Genomic DNA, 16,045 nt, shown 5'->3' with positions numbered 1-16,045 from the left:
TCTCCAGTAATTTCCCTACCACTGAAGTAAGGCTCACCGGCCTGTAGTTCCCGGGATTATCCCTGCCACCCTTCTTAAACAGAGGAACAACATTGGCTATTCTCCAGTCCTCCGGGACATCCCCTGAAGACAGCGAGGATAGGTAGGGGGTGAGGAGGGGAATTGAGGGGGAGGGGGAGAGGGTGGCACCATTTGGAGAGTGGGGAATTGTTACACACCATAAACGCCCTTGTGCATAATCAGTATGATGCCTCTGTCACTTTCTTCTGCAATGTGAGCCGACCTCCGAACCCTTGGCCCAACTCTCCAGGCAGCACCAACCTCCCCGGCACACCTATTGCAGGTGATGGGTGTGAGTGAGCACTCAGCAGAGTGATGTTACACAGATCCTAGGAGATGGGGGTGGGTAAGGTAAAGATGATGGACCAGGCCAGATCCTAGGTGAATTGGGTGAGTATGAGGGCCTCCCTGGCCCTCTGGGCTTGCCGGATCTTCGCTGCTGCCGCCTGTCCTCCGGTTCCTCCCTGGGCTCGTTCCTCCAGTCCCTGCTGGTCCGGCGCCACCTCATCAACCTCGTCCTCCTCCTCCTCCTCCTTGGAGTTGGCCACATGTTCCTCATCACCAACCTCCATCTCATCGCCCCGCTACTGTGCGAGGTGTGGAGGGTACAGCAGACCACCACAAAGTGGGCGACCCTCCAGGGGGTGTATGGCAGTGAACCGTATCTTGAGGAGTCTAATGCACCGCCCAATCAAGCACAAAGATTGGATGTGGGGAGGGTGCGAGGTGTCAGCCACTTGTTGGTGAGGGGGATTGGGAATTTGAAGTGTAGCAGGTGGAACTGATGCCAGGAGAGAGGGGGTAACTTACACTTACATCTCGATGGAGGTCATTTGTCTTCTTACGACATTGGATGGCGGTCTTCCTGGTCATGCTGCCCACACTGACAGCATTCATCCCACAGACACTCTTCCGCAAGAAAAAATGCAATAATTAATTGCATTTATACTAAATGTAGTAAAAACACCCAAAGTCGCATCAGAGGAACATTATACATTTGAAATTGAGCCACATAAAGAGATCGTAGGGAAGGTGGAAAGCCTGGCCAAAGAGGGAAGCAGTGTCTGCGTGTCTGGGCAGTGCCAGGGGCAATGCCAGGGGGCAGTGCCCGGCTTGTCCCTCTTCCCCTTGGCGGATGTACTCACCTGTGCACCTCCGGCAGGTACTGCTCGCCAGGTGCACATCACGGGCGACCTGCACGCAGATGTGAATGGAAAATCCAATGGGAATACTATCAGGAATAAAGGCCTGATAATTATATGTAAATGCATTCAAATGGGGATCCTTATGTTCAATGTCAGGATTCCCATGACATCATTTATAGGGATGGGGTAAACTGGATCGGGAAACCCCACCGCATATCCCGTGTTTTGGGACTCCCATGGGATTTCCAGCTTCTGCCAGCAATCCCAGCCCCCCAAAACGGGAGGGAATTCCAGAACTTAGGACTTCGGCAACTAAAGTCTTATGGTCCAGTAACTAAAGTTGGAGGTGTTTGAGAGGCCAGATTGGTGAGAATAGCAGAGGGTTGTGGGGATAGAGAAGGTGGTAGAAATAGATGCAAACAGACAGGGAGGAGTATTTGAATTAGTCCCAGGAATAGGTCATTTGGGTGCTCAAGCCTGCACCCAATAAGATCATGGCTTGTCTGATTATGGTCTCTATTCAACTTTTCTGTCTACACCCTATGCCCTTCGATGCCCTCGTCAATCAAGAATATATCGAACATGGCATTAAAAATATTCAATGACCCTGCCTTTGTTGCTCACTGGGGAAGGGAATTCCTCAGACTAACCACTCTCTAAGAGGAAAAATTCTTTCCATCTCTGCCTCAAATGGGACACCCCTTATTTTTAAATTATGTTCCCCAGCAGTAGTCTTCCCATGGGAGGAAACATCCTCTCAACATCCACCCGTGGGGAGATTCTCCATTTGAGGGTGGGGGACGTTCTCCTGCCAGAGAACAATTGCTTCCGTGCCCCTTGCAATGCGGATTTATGCATAAGTGAGGAATTCCCGAGGGAATCCCGCTATCGGGCCGCCATTTTGAGTGGCGACCCAACAGCAAATTCCCATGGTGGCCTCCCCTCCCCCACTGCACCGCAAATCAGGCACCCCCTCACCATCAAGCAGCCCCTCACCCTCGGATTTCCTGGGTGCCCCCCTTACCCCAAATACAGGGGTGACCCGACCCGCCCCCTCCAGGGACTCCCTAACAAGGAAGACGCTCCCAGCACCCCTTTAATGAGGAGATCTCCTCAGGGGTCCTCTTAATGGGGAAACCTCCCTAGGGACCCCATGAAAAGGGAGACCCCATTCTCCCTAACTGAAGAAACCCCCCCCACACAGATGACCAATGCAAGGGACCCCCCACAGGGAGCCCCCCCCCCCCCCCCCCACCCCCACACACACACACACACACACAGAAAAGAGACCCATAGAGAGCAGTCCAGACAGGGGCAGTGAAAATGACTACAGCTGTAACACTTACCTGGAAGCTCCACGTGTCTATTCCTGGAAAGAGAACAGCTGTGATCTGTGTTTCAATCCCTCAGATCCATTAGCTGCAAGTCATTCATTTATTTCTAATAGTGGTTGTGGGACAGCTTCCACAAAGCCGCTGCAGCCTTGATTGATTCATGTCCCTTCATGGGTGAGTGACCCGAAGGGCTGAAACCCCAATGTTTATAAACATCAACCACATCAAAGAACGGTACATGCTTTGGAATCACACGCTTAGGTGATTGGAAGCACTTAATGGTTGAAATTAGTTTAAAATTAGGGGCAATTTAGCATGGCCAATCCACCTAGCCTGCACATCTTTGGGTTGTGGAGGCGAAACCCACACAAACACGGGGAGAATGTGCAAACTCCACACGGACAATGACCTAGAGCTGGGATTGAACCTGGGACCTCGGCGCCGTGAGGCAGCAATGTTAACCACTGAGCCACCGTGCTGCTCTGGTTGAAATTAGTTAGACATGGATGGTGCATTCTTCTCCTCGAGTCTTTCCTTCCCTCTTGAATGTATCTTTGCTGAGTGTAATGAAATAGCTCATTACATGTCTGCCACTGCATCTCTGCTGGCTTATTCACAGTTCATTTTAGTAGCCCAGTCTTCATTCCATTGGAATTGCTTTTATTTAAGTTTCAGCCGCTTGTCTTAGATCTAACTTTGAAGAGATTTGAAAACAAGAAGAATGAGAATTTTAAAATGGAGGGGTTGCAGACCAGAAGCCAAAATAGATTGGTGAGCCCAGGGGTGATTTGGAGTGGGACAGTGGGATATCGGGGAGCAGAGTTTGGGATCAGCTGAAGGTAAACTTCAGTCGCAGTAATGACAAGATGTCAGAGTTTCAGGATTTTAAAATGAAACCTATCCCCAATGTTTGAGGGAGATTTAGTTTTGTGCCCTACCCAATGGTGAACAGAACAAGCTCTGACAGGAACCTTCTTTCATCCAGCAGCTAATAACTGGCATTCATTAGTCTGAAACGGCAACATATGTTTATTGGTGTCAACCTTTGAACACAGTGCGCAGTGTTCTTTTATGTGGTGCTGAGTATAATGTTACCACGGTTCCAGGGGTTATTTTCCAATAATTAAACTTTATAATCACTTCCTGCTTTTGAATGTTTAATGTGTTTGGAGATGTATATTTGAGCACCAACAGTTGGGGGCAAAGCAGAGGGTTTGAGGGAATTTGTAGCTCCTTTAATGAGCGAAGCATCAAGAGTCTTTCATTTTGCTTGCGGTCACAGACTGCGATACCATCAGTGTGCTGTATTTTACCTGCCCCCTCAGGGTGTGGGGGGTAGGGGAGGGATCAAAATCAGCAGCCTGCCCGCCATAGTAAATAATCAAGGGTCAATTAGGCCTGTTTTCTCTCTCCCTCCACTTGTCCCCCTCCCTGATCTTCCCAAACTGTCCCTACCCAAAGCCCTGGACCTTCCTGAAATCACAGCAGCAGCCATTGCTGTGCTCCTGGAACTGCTGAGACTGAGGGCAGGACTTCCACCCCAGAGAGGGGCAGCATGGTAGCATTGTGGATAGCACAATTGCTTCACAGCTCCAGGGTCCCAGGTTCGATTCCGGCTTGGGTCACTGTCTGTGCGGAGTCTGCACGTCCTCCCCGTGTGTGCGTGGGTTTCCTCCGGGTGCTCTGGTTTCCTCCCACAGTCCAAAGATGTGCAGGTTAGGTGGATTGGCCATGATAAATTGCCCTTCGTGTCCAAAATTGCCCTTAGTGTTGGGTGGGGTTACTGGGTTATGGGGATCGGGTGGAGGTGTTGACCTTGAGTAGGGTGCTCTTTCCAAGAGCCGGTGTAGACACGATGGGCCGAATGGCCTCCTTCTGCACTGTAAAAATTCTATGAAGTCTCATTTGGCTCTCATTCAACTGCTCCACAGTGCTCTCTGGCTGTGGGATGGGTTGGTGTGGAGCATGTTGGCTCCTCACTGAGTTGGCTTCCCAGGAGGGGCCAGTCCCCCCCAACCCCGTGTTATTCAGCCCACTATGACAAATTCTACCCCTAATTCACGGCTATGTAAACTTTAACTGCTCCATGTCCTGAATGATAGCAGCTAACTCAGAAACCTGGGATGTCCATGTTCATTCCCTCATTTGCATTAAGATTGACATTGTGGATAATACTCTCACCCCTGAATGGATTCAAATCACACTCTTCGACACCTAACCAAATAATCTAGGTTGACACTATAAAGAGGGAGTGCATGTTATACATATAGCCCAAGGTTTTAATACATTAAGGGCATTACACAAACACAAGTTGATGTTATCCTGCCCAATATTGATAATTTAAGCTTGAATTTGAGTTCTTACATTACCATGGTGGGATTTCAGCTCACATTTTATTGGATTGTCCAGGCTAGTGTGATTACTAGTCTGGTGATAAAACCACTACAACATTCTACTCTTAGCTGCAAAAAGGTTTAAAAGTCTGCGGTCGGAACTTATGTCCTTTGTTCCGTCATCTTTAACACCAGTAAAATGAGATTTTTAAAGTTAGTTTTATTGATAGTCAACCTTCTCAAGCATAGTGGCATTTTCCTTTAAGGGAGATGAGCTGATGGAGAGCTTTGATGCACCGATCTTTGTTGAGTTCACCCCAAAATGTATCAGAAAACATGTCGTTTTACCTCAAACTGGTGCAGATGGTTTCTGCAGACAGTCTGCAACATGTCACATGTCAGATTATGTTAAACTTGCATAGAAATTTGCTTAGGTCTCACTTGGGGTACGCTGCACAGTTCTAGTCTCCATATTACAAACAAACAATACAGATACACTGGAGAAGATTCAAAAATGATTTGCAAGGTTGGTAGTGGGTGGCACAGTGGTTAGCACTGCTGCCTCACAGCACCAGGGACCCAGGTTCAATTCCCACCTTGGGTGACTGTGTGGAGTTTGCATGTTCTCCCCGAGTCTGTGTGGGTTTCCTCCGGGTGCTCCGGTTTCCTCCTGCAGTCCAATGTACAGGTTATGTTTATTGGCCATGCTAAATTGTGCCTTAGTGTCCAGGTTACATAGGGTTATGGGGATAGGAGGGGGAAGTGGGCCTCGGTGCTCTTTTCAGTGCAGACTTTGTCATGATATGCAAACATGCAACCAATGAACACTCAGAATAGGACACAACCAATGAGAAGTCAGGACACTCAGAGGTGACATCACCACAAGGGGGCATGACGTAAACACTATAAAAGGCATGAGGCACTCACGCCCTGCCTCTTTCCACAGACAGACATCTAGAGAGTTAGACAGGGTTGATCTGCAGCATCACACCCCAGCACGTGGCTTAGAACAAGCTGGTACAGTTAGACTGAGTTACTACAGTTAGATTAGCAGAGAGTCAAACTGATTTGAGAACTGTGTTAATTGTTCAATAGACACGTTGAACACATTTCAGAGTCTGGAGCATCCTTTAGTTAAGACTGCACCAAGTAGCAGCCAGTGTTATCCGAAGCAGCATAGCACAACAGACTTGATGGGCCGAATGACACCCTTCTGTATTCCCATGATCTCAAAACTGAGTGAGCAACAGCACACCTTTCTCGGCCTGCCCTTTCTCTTACATCTACTTGGTAACAACTACCCTTGACCATTTGATTGACCTTACTTTCTCTGCTACTTTCTCCAGTCTTGGTGATGGCTGCAGTTCAATGTATCAACATGTCACTCCGTCCGTAAGCCTCTCTGGCTCTCCTCCTACCTCTCTCTTCAAGACATTCCTGAACATTCTCCGAAAATGGGGCAAGGTCCCCAGGCCAGCGTCAAAATTTCTCGCAGCTCTGGCTGCGGATAAGGGGCCCTGCATTTCCGGTCGGGGGTCCGCGCACGCACATGGCGGCGGCCCGCTGTGGCCACCCCGTGTAACATGGTGGACTCACACCCCGAACCATGATGAATGAAGTAGGCCCCCCCACCCGTGAACGCGCACGCCCGCGGGCCCGTGACGCTCGATTGCTTGCCTGAGTCCGCAGCCGCCATGGGGCCTTTCCGACGGCCAATCGGTGGTTAGAACCACTGCGTCGGGAACTCGGGCTGTTTTCCTCGGAGAATTGCCGCGGGGGCCTCGGTCAATGGCCCCCTACCCGCGCTGCATAATTCACGCATGAGAGACTCCCGAGCGATTCTCCGGGGACCAGAGAATCGCGGGAACCGTGTCGGACCGGATTTCGGTGTAAACACCCATTTTCCGTCCCCGTGCTGATTGCGATTTTGGGGCGGAAGCTCGGAGGATCCAGCTCTACTTCTTTGATTAAGATTTTGGTCATCTGTCTTAATATCTCCTCCATTGACTCAGTGTCAAATTTAGTCAGAATGTAGAGTTATGCTGAACTTGTATAAAACACTTCAGATCCCAGCTGAAGGACTGCTGTCAGTCGGAGGAACAACACTTCAGGAATGATATTAAGGCCTTGAAGAGGGTGCAGAGGAGATTTACTAGAATGGTAATAGAGAGAAGGGCGTTCTATAGTGTGGAGAGACTGCAAAATGCATAGAACCCCGATAATGCAGTAAGAGGCCGTTCGGCCCACCAAGTCTGCACCAAAGCTGGGGCTTTTCTTATAGCAGAGAAGGTGTAGGAGAGATTTGATGAAGTATTCAAAATTATGCAGGGTTCTGATAAAACAAATGAGGAGAAACACAATAAGAGGCGGAATTCTGCCATTTTTGGTCAAAATGTCACCTCGGGCAAGGAAAGTGGAGGGTAGCTCGTCGGCTGCGTTGCTGTCTTTTCCCATCATATTTTCTTTGGGTTTTGTAGCCTTCCAAAGTAAAACACATAGGCTCTAGGAAATATTACCGGAAGGGAGGGGTCTTTCCTCCCTTCTCTTCTATTCTCTCCTTTTTACAGATCATCTAACGAGGGCGGAGGGGGCACCTGAGGGGTGCCCCATAATGCTTTTTGCATTCTTTTGTGTAGTTGCCTCGACATTGGCCATTGCTCGTTTCTTCTTCCCATTTTTCTTCTCGTTCTGGGCTCTATGTACCACTTTTAGCTGCGTGAGGTTGACCCTCGCGCATATGGAGGTGGGGTTGACCTTGTGCAGTACTTCACTGCAGAATCCCCACCCTATTTCGAACCCCAAGCCTTCCTCCCATTTCCCCCTTGTCGTGTCCAGTTCAGTGTCGGCCTGTCTAGCAGTCGTTCGTACATGTCACTACAGTTCTCCCTGCCTAGGATGTCTGCGTCCAGTAGCTCTTCTAATAAGACCATAAGACATAGGAGCAGAATTAGGCCACTCGGCCCATCGAGTCTGCTCCGCCATTCAATCATGGCTGATATTTTCTCATCCCCATTCTCCTGTCTTCTCCTCATAACCCCTGATCCCCTTATTATTCAAGAACCTATCTATCTGATCCCCTTATTAATCAAGAACCTATCTATCTCTGCCTTAAAGACACTCAGTGATTTGGCCTCCACAGCCTTCTGCGGCAAAGAGTTCCACAGATTCACCACCCTCTGGCTGAAGAAATTCCTCCTCATCTCTGTTTTAAAGGATCGTCCCTTTAGTCTGAGATTGTGTCCTGTGTCTGTCGTGGTGCTCGCGGGTATGTCCTTGTCTCCTTCCGTGGGATGTTTTTAAGCTGCAGGTATCTGAGTTTGTTGCCTTTAGCTAGTTGGAATCTCTGCGTCAGTTCGTCCAATGTTGTGACCCTACCGTCAGTGTATAGGCCCACCATATTTTTACACACATGGTCAAAAAAAGGTGAAGGGTGCAGTACGGTAGCATAGTGGTTAGCACAATTGCTTCACAGCTCCAGGGTGCCAGGTTCGATTCCCAGCTTGGGTCACTGTCTGTGCGGAGTCTGCACATTCTCCCCATATGTGCGTGGGTTTCCTCCGGGTGCTCCGGTTTCCTCCCGCAGTCCAAAGATGTGCAGGTTGGCCATGCTAAATGGTGGATTGGCCATGCTAAATTGCCCTTAGTGTCCAAAATTGCCCTTAGTGTTGGGTGCGTTTCTGGGTTACGGGGATAGGGTGGAGGTGTTGACCTTGGATAGGGTGCTCTTTCCAAGAGCCGGTGCAGACTCGATGGGCCGAATGGCCTCCTTCTGCACTGTAACTTCTATGATTCTATGATGTCATGCTGGGGAAGGCGGGGGAGCGCCAACAACTTAGCCCAATGTAAAAATAGGAAAATCCAATCCCACGGAAATACCCCCCCCCCCACCCCTCCACCCCCCACCCCCCACCCCCGCAGTGCAAGGATACTACCTGGGATTGACCTCTCTCATTTTTTAGGCTGGCAGGAAGATTGAATCTCAATGGGGCAAGCCCGAAATACAACAAAGTTACATAGACTCATAGACGTTTACAGCACAGAAAGAGGCCATTCGGTCCATTATGTCCATGCCGGTCAACAAAGATCTGACTACAGTAATCCCATTTTCCACCGCCTAGTCCATAGTCCTCGAGGTTAAAGCAGCGCAAGTGAATATCTAAATACTCCTTAAATGTTTTATGAGATTTCTGCCTTAACCACCCTTTCAGGTAGTAAGATTCGCACCACACTCCGGCTGAACACTTTCTCCTCAGACCTCTTAGCCTTCTACATCTTACATTGAATCTATGCCGCCTGGTTATTGACCCCGCTACTAGTGGGAAAAGTGCCTTCCTATCCACACTATCTATGCCCCCCATAATCTTGTATACATCGCCAGGTCCCCTCTCAACTGTTGCTGCCCTGAGGAAAACAACCCCAGTTTTTCCAATCTTTCCTCATAGTTCAGACCCTCCAGCCCAGGCAGCATCCTGGTGAACCCTCTCCAATGCAGTCACATCCTTCCTATAATGTGATGGCCAGAACTGCACACAGTACTCCACTGTAGTGGCACAGTAGCACAGTGGGTTGTTGCTTCGCAGCGCCAGGTACCCGGGTTTGATTCCCGGCTTGGGTCACTGTCTGTGCGGAGTCTGCACGTTCTCCCCGGGTCTGCGTGGGTTTCCTCCGGGTGCTCCGGTTTCCTCCCACAAGTCCCGAAAGACGTGCTGTTAGGTAATTTGGACATTCTGAATTCTTCCTCCGTGTACCCAAACTGGCACCGTAGTACGGCAACTAGGGGCTTTTCACAGTAACTTCATTGCAGTGTTAATTATACGCCTACTTGTGATAATAATAAAGATTATTCTTATCAATAAATATTATTTATTTAAAAAAAAATCTTTTATTGCCATTTTCCATTTTTATAAACAGTTACATACATTTTTCTTAACCGCGTTGATTTACTCTATTGTACAGAAAGGTTTATCCTGTCCTTCCTTTAATTAACTTTCTATACATTTCACCGCCCTCTGGCTCGGCCTATGGCCCCTTCCCCCTCCCCCTCACTGGCATCCTCCCCCTCTCCCTCCCCCCCCTTTTCAACCCCCCCTCCGTCGACTTTGGCTGTGCTTGCCCCCCCCACCTCTTCTCCTTTTTCCTGACTTTCCCGCCTTTCCTCTTTCTTCTCCTCCCCCTCCCTCCCCCCGGGTTGCGCATTCCTTTGGTTCCCCATCTATCTTGGATTTTTCCCTATCTTTCCTCTTTTTCTTCCTCTCTTTCCCGTTTTCTGATCTTACTCCTCGTTGTTGGCCTCGAACAGGTTTTGGAAAGGCCGGCAAACAGGAAGCCTTCCTCCGACTCTCGGGTGGCGTATTTAATCTTCTCCAGGTGGAGAAATTCCGAGAGGTCAGCGAGCCAGTCTGCAGCTTTGGATGGTGCTGCCGATCGTCAGCCGAGCAGGATTCTCCAGCGTGCGATTAGGGAAGCGAAAGCAAGGGCGTTGGCCCCCTTCCCCATGTGTAGTTCTGGTTGTTCCGATACCCCAAAGATTGCCACTATTGGGCATGTCTTCACCCTCACCCCCACAACCTTGGACATTGCCTCGGAGAAGGCTGTCCAGATCCCAGCAAGTTTGGGACAAGCCCAAAACATGTGGGTGTGGTTGGCCGGGCCCCTCTGGCACCGCTCACATTTGTCCTCCACCTCCGGGAAGAACCTGCTCATTCGGGTTCTGGTCAGGCGCGCTCTGTGCACCACCTTGAGCTGCATTAGGCTTAGCCTTGCGCAGGAGGAGGTGGCGTTAGCCCTGCTCAGTGCTTCGCTCCAGAGTCCCCACCCCACCTCTGTCCCTAGCTCATCCTCCCATTTTTGTCTGCTCTCATCCAGTGGTGTTCGAGCTCTGTCCAGTAATTGTCTGTATATTTTCCCACATAGTCCCCCCTCTTTGCTGCTTGTGCCTATCAGGTCCTCTAGTAGTGTGGTTCTGGGGCCCCAGGGTACCCTACTGTCTCTTTGTGTAGGAAATTTTCTATTTGAAGGTGCCTCATTTCCTGTCCTTTTGGTAGTTTCCACTACCTTGTCAGTTTGTCCAGTGTCTTTAGTCTGTGCCCTATGTAAAAGTCCTTGGCCATCAGTGTGCCCCCGTCTGTCTCCATCTCTTGAAGGTGGTGTCTAGTATGGCTGGGGGGAATCTGTGATTGCCGCAGATGGGGGCCATGGGTGACATTTTGGTTATCCCGAAGCGTTGTCTCAGCTGGGTCCACGTTCTCAGTGTGGCCGCTACCACTGGGCTTGTTGTGTATCTTGTTGAGGGGGATGGGGGTGCTGCTGTAGCCAGGGCCCGGAGGGTCGTTCCTTTACAGGAGGCCTACTCCACCTGTACCCACTCCATCTGGGCAGAGTTGGGTTCGTGTACACATCCCCTCACTCTTTCAGCCATTGCTGCTCAGTGTTAGTATTGTAGGCTCGGTAAAGCCAAGCCATCTTTGATATTCCTTCTTTGCAGTGTCGGTTTTGGAATTCTCGGTTTCTTACCCCCCCCCACACAAACACCATGATTAGCCTGTCTATGTTTTGGAAAAAGGCCTTGGGGATGAAGATCGGGATGGATCTAAACAGGAAGAGGAATCTCGGCAGTACGTTCATCTTGATCGTCTGCACTCTCCCCACCAGAGAGAGTGGGAGTGAGCCCCACCTTTGAAGGTCCCTTTTTACTTCCTCCACCAGGCTGGCCAGGTTTCACTTGTGGATCTGTGTCCAGTCTCTGTAATCAGGCCTCAATCCATGTTAATATTCGGCTGGAATTCTCCGGCCATTAGGATTCTCTGTTCCGGCCGGCAGCGTGCCGCCGCCTACGGGTTTCCCGGCTGCATGGGGCGGCGCCAATGGCAAATCCCCTTAATAAGCAGCGGGAGTAGAGAATCCCGCTCCCAGCCAACAGCATGCTGCCAATAAACACGCGGCTGGGGGACCGGATCTAGCCCATAATATACCCTAATTTTGTGTAATAACATCTTGCGTGGTACCTTTCCGAATGCTTTTTGGAAGAACAAACGCAGTACATGCAGCACGGAGGCACAGTGGTTAGCACTGCTGCCTCACAGTGCCAGGGACCCGGGTTCAATTCCAGCCTCGGGTGACTGTTCTGCACGTTCTCCCTGTGCCTGCGTGGGTTTCCTCCGGGTGCTCTGGTTTCCTCCCACAGTCCAAAGATGTGCAGGTTAGGTGGATTGGCCATGATAAATTGCCCCTTATGTCCAGGGATGCACAGGTTAGGTTGGGTTACAACATTAGGGCAGGGGAGTGAGCCTAGGTAGTGTGCTTTTTCAGAGAGCTGGTGCAGACTCGATGGGCCGAATGACCTCCTGCAACACTGTAGGGATTCTATGATTCTATGATGACATGCACAGATTCCCTTCTATCTCCCATGAAAGGTACAACATCAAAAAATTCTCAGTAGATCTGTCAAACAAAATTTCCCTTTCAAAAATCTATGTGGATTCTGCCTAATCATAAAGTGATGTTCTAAGTGCCCTGTTATCATGTCCCTCATTATAATTTCTAGCATTTCCCCAATGACCGATGTTGGAGTTCACAGCTAAGTGTGTGGAGTTGCGGGAGATGGATGACCTGACTTGGAGCTTTGTTTTTTTTCTGGCACCCGCTGGTGATGAGTCACAGCTTCTAATCCCCTTCTCTTTCCTGCTTCTTTCAGCATTCTGAACCGCAGTCCCCCTAATCTAATCCAGGAAATCATTCTTGTGGATGACTTCAGCAGCGATCGTGAGTAACTATTCGGTCTTCAAACAGGGCTGTTTTAAAATGAAAATTGAGACATGAATGAACTGCGGTGTGGTTATCCAGGATTTTTCGACTTGCTATATTTCTTTGGATTCTAAATTTGATTGGGGCAAGTGGAGAGATACACAGGGTGGTTGGCTATCGGAGTGAAATCGCTGCTTCAGGTACTGATGCTGTGTATCAAAATCCATCAGCTTACAGCCAGCTCCATCACAAAGAGAGGCACCAAACTCAAAAGAAAGCATGGAGTTCAATCGTAAAGATTGGGGTATAGGATCGAGTCTTCCTGTTCATGCGGTTCAGTAGCGAGCACTCTTATTGCTGAATTAGGAGGTTGTGGGTTCCAGTTCCACTCCAGAGCTTTGAGCCCAAAATCTAGGCCGACACTGGCAGTGCACACTGTCAGAGGTTCCAACTGTCGGGTGAGATGTTAAAACAAGGCCCAGCCTGACCTCTTAGATCGAGGTAAATTTTGAAGAAGAGTAAGATATCCTCCCTTGGTAACCTGACCAATATTTATCCCTCAATCAACATCACAAAAAAAAATGATCTGGTCATTATCACATTGCTGTTTCTGGGATCTTGCTTTGTGGCAAATTGGCTGCTGAGTTTCCTACTTTACTACAGAGAGAGAAGAGAAGCTGAGTAGCTGGGCCCACACTCCCTGGAATCAAGTCAACCTTTGATGGCGGCCATGAAGTGAGTGGTCACACGTTTGATGGCTCCCACCCGAGGTGGAATTGTTTGGTCCTTCCCCATCTTGATTGTTTTGATAGCAAACGGTTCATAATTTCATCAGATATAGGAGCAGAATTAGGCCATTTGGCCCCTTGGGTCTGCTCCGCCATTCGATCATGGCCGATCCCATCCTGGCCACATCTCCACCGTTCTGCCCGTTCTCCATAACCCTTCAATTATTAACCAATTAAAAATCTGTCTATCTCCTTTTAAATTTACTCATTGTCCCTGCATCCACTGCTCTCTGGGGTAGCGAATTCCACAGATTCACTACACTTCGGGAAAAGTAGTTTCTCCTCAACTCTGCTTTAAATTTGCTAACTCTTATCCTAATGCGCCAAAAGAAGAAGCATCAGTTCCACGTCAGTGGGAAAACTGGCGGCAACGACTCCGGCGTCAACGGGCCCCAAGGTGATGAATTCTCACCTGACTCGGGGGCTAGGTGGACGCCGGATGGGTTGGTGCCGCTGCCGACTTACCTGCCAGCTCCTGCCGTGTGGGACCATACGTAACCCACGCCGGCGGGACTGTCCAAAAACTGATGGGCGCTCAGATCATCGGGGCCCGGAAAATTGCCGGGGGCCTCTGCCAACGGCCCCCGACCGGCGTGGCGTGAACCCCGCCCCCGCCCGAAAAAGAGCGGCGGAGAATACGGCAGCCAGCGTTGGAGTGGCGGGGCGGGATTCGCACGGGGGATTCTCCGATCCGGTGGAGGGTTGGAGAATCCCACCCCAGGTGCTTAGGTGAATTGGACATTCTAAATTCTACCTCTGTGAACCCGAACAGGCGACGGAATGTGGCGACTAGAGGCTTTTCACACTAACTTCATTGCAGTGTTAATGTAAGCCTATTTGTGACAATAAAGATTATTGGACCAGACAAGGCTGAAGAAGGGATGGGTGGGACAGGTGTTCCACCCGGGGTTGGACCTGAAGCCGAGGTGGGTGGCAGTGCTGGTCAACAAGAGGATGGCCTTCGAGATTGGTAGTACTGTAGCTGATCCCAAGGACAGGTACGTGATGGGTAATAGGAAGCTGGAGGAGACGCCTGTGGTTCTGGGGAATTTTTATGCCCCAAATTGGAACATAATGTGGATTTCTTGAGGTGGGTATTAGGGAAGATTCTGGACCTAGACACGCAGCAGCTGATAATGGGGGATGGTTTTGACACAGTTCTGGATCCAAGGCTGGACCGGCTGTGTCCCAGGTCCTTGAAGATTTTGGTTATGGTGAAGGAGCTGAGGGGGATCATGGACCGTATGGGGGGAGGGAGGGGTTGCTGGTGGACCCTTGGCGGTTTGGGAGGCCAGGGACAAAGAGGTTCTCATACGTTTTGCATGTGCACCGGGTGTACCCCCTGATTTACACTTTTGCAATGGACATGATGATGTTGGAGTATTCGGTGTTCATGGCCATGCACTGCACTGGGTGGATTTGCTGGTGGCTCAGGGGGAGGCTCAGCAATTGTTGGTGAGAGGGTGAGGATGACTGTCCAAAGCTATGTAGAGCTGAACGATACGGAGGAGGACACGGCCTCCACGCTGTGGGAGGCACTTACGGCCATAGTAAGGGGCGAATTCATCTCGATTCGGGCGCACAGTGAGAGGGTGGAATGAGAGGAGAGATCGAGGTGAGTGGATGAGATTTTGAGAGTGGAATGGAGGTACTCGGTTGTGCCAGAAGAGGAGCTATTAAAGGAGAGACCGAGACTACAGATGGAGTTTAGGTTGGCATCCACGAAAGGCAGTAGGGCAATTGCGGAGGCCAGAGGGGCATGTGTGAGTATGGGGAAAAAGCTAGCAGGATGTTGACGCACAAACTGAGGAAGCAGGCAGCGACAAGGGAGATTGGAGGGTGAGGGATGAGAGAGGCAAGGAAGTGTTGGACCGAGGGTATTTGAGGCCTTTTACAGAAGTCTGTATGAGTCGGAGCCTCCGTCTGGGGAGGAGGGTATGAGGCAGTTCTTGGATGGGCTGGTGTTCCTGAAGGTGGGGGAAGGAGAAGGAGAAGGATTAGGGGCTTGATTGGACTAAAGGAGGTGCTGGACTGCGTAGGTTCGCTGCAGGTGGGGAAGATGTTCCAGCCGCATTCCATAAGAAGTTTGGTGCAGAGCTGGGACCCCTGCTGGTGGGGTGCATAGTGAGTCAAGGGTAAGGGGGGTTCTCCTCTCCCTCCCCCACGACATTGTCGCATGTGTCCATTTTGTTGATTTTAAAGAGGGATAAGGACCCAGAGCATACGCCCGATTTCGCTGTTAAATGTGGATGCAAAGTTGTTAGCGTTGCGGATAGAAGACTGTGTGCCGAGGGTGATAGGAGAGGAGCAGACAGCGTTTGTGAAGGGGCAGCAGCACTGAACAAATATGCAAAGGCTGCTCAATGTTTGTTATCTTTCATAAATTTAGAGTACCCAGTTATTTATTTTTCCAATTAAGGGGCAATTTAGCCTGGCCAATCCCCCTACCCTGCACATCTTTGGATTGTGTGGGTGAAACCCACACAGACACGGGGAGAATGTGCAAACTCCACACGGACAGTGACCCAGGACCGGGATTCGAACTCGGGTCCTCAGCGGCGCAGTCCCAGTGCTAACCACTGTGCCACTTGCCGCCCTTTCTCAATGCTATCATGATGCCCTCGGAGGGTTAGGAGGTAGAT

General features: G+C 50.1%; 1 protein-coding gene across 1 annotated transcript in view; it reads left to right on the top strand.

Annotated features, from left to right (window-relative positions):
• Window positions 1-16,045, top strand: part of galnt16 (UDP-N-acetyl-alpha-D-galactosamine:polypeptide N-acetylgalactosaminyltransferase 16) — a 238,832-nt gene that overhangs the window by 150,885 nt on the left and 71,902 nt on the right. The window contains exon 4 of the mRNA XM_072487379.1: window positions 12,566-12,633. Within this exon, the coding sequence (XP_072343480.1) occupies window positions 12,566-12,633 (68 nt within the window). The remainder of the gene's footprint in view (window positions 1-12,565; window positions 12,634-16,045) is intronic.

Source organism: Scyliorhinus torazame, chromosome 2 (genome assembly GCF_047496885.1).
Source record: "Scyliorhinus torazame isolate Kashiwa2021f chromosome 2, sScyTor2.1, whole genome shotgun sequence".
Lineage (NCBI taxonomy): Eukaryota > Metazoa > Chordata > Chondrichthyes > Carcharhiniformes > Scyliorhinidae > Scyliorhinus > Scyliorhinus torazame.
This window is presented reverse-complemented; position numbering and strand designations above follow the sequence as displayed.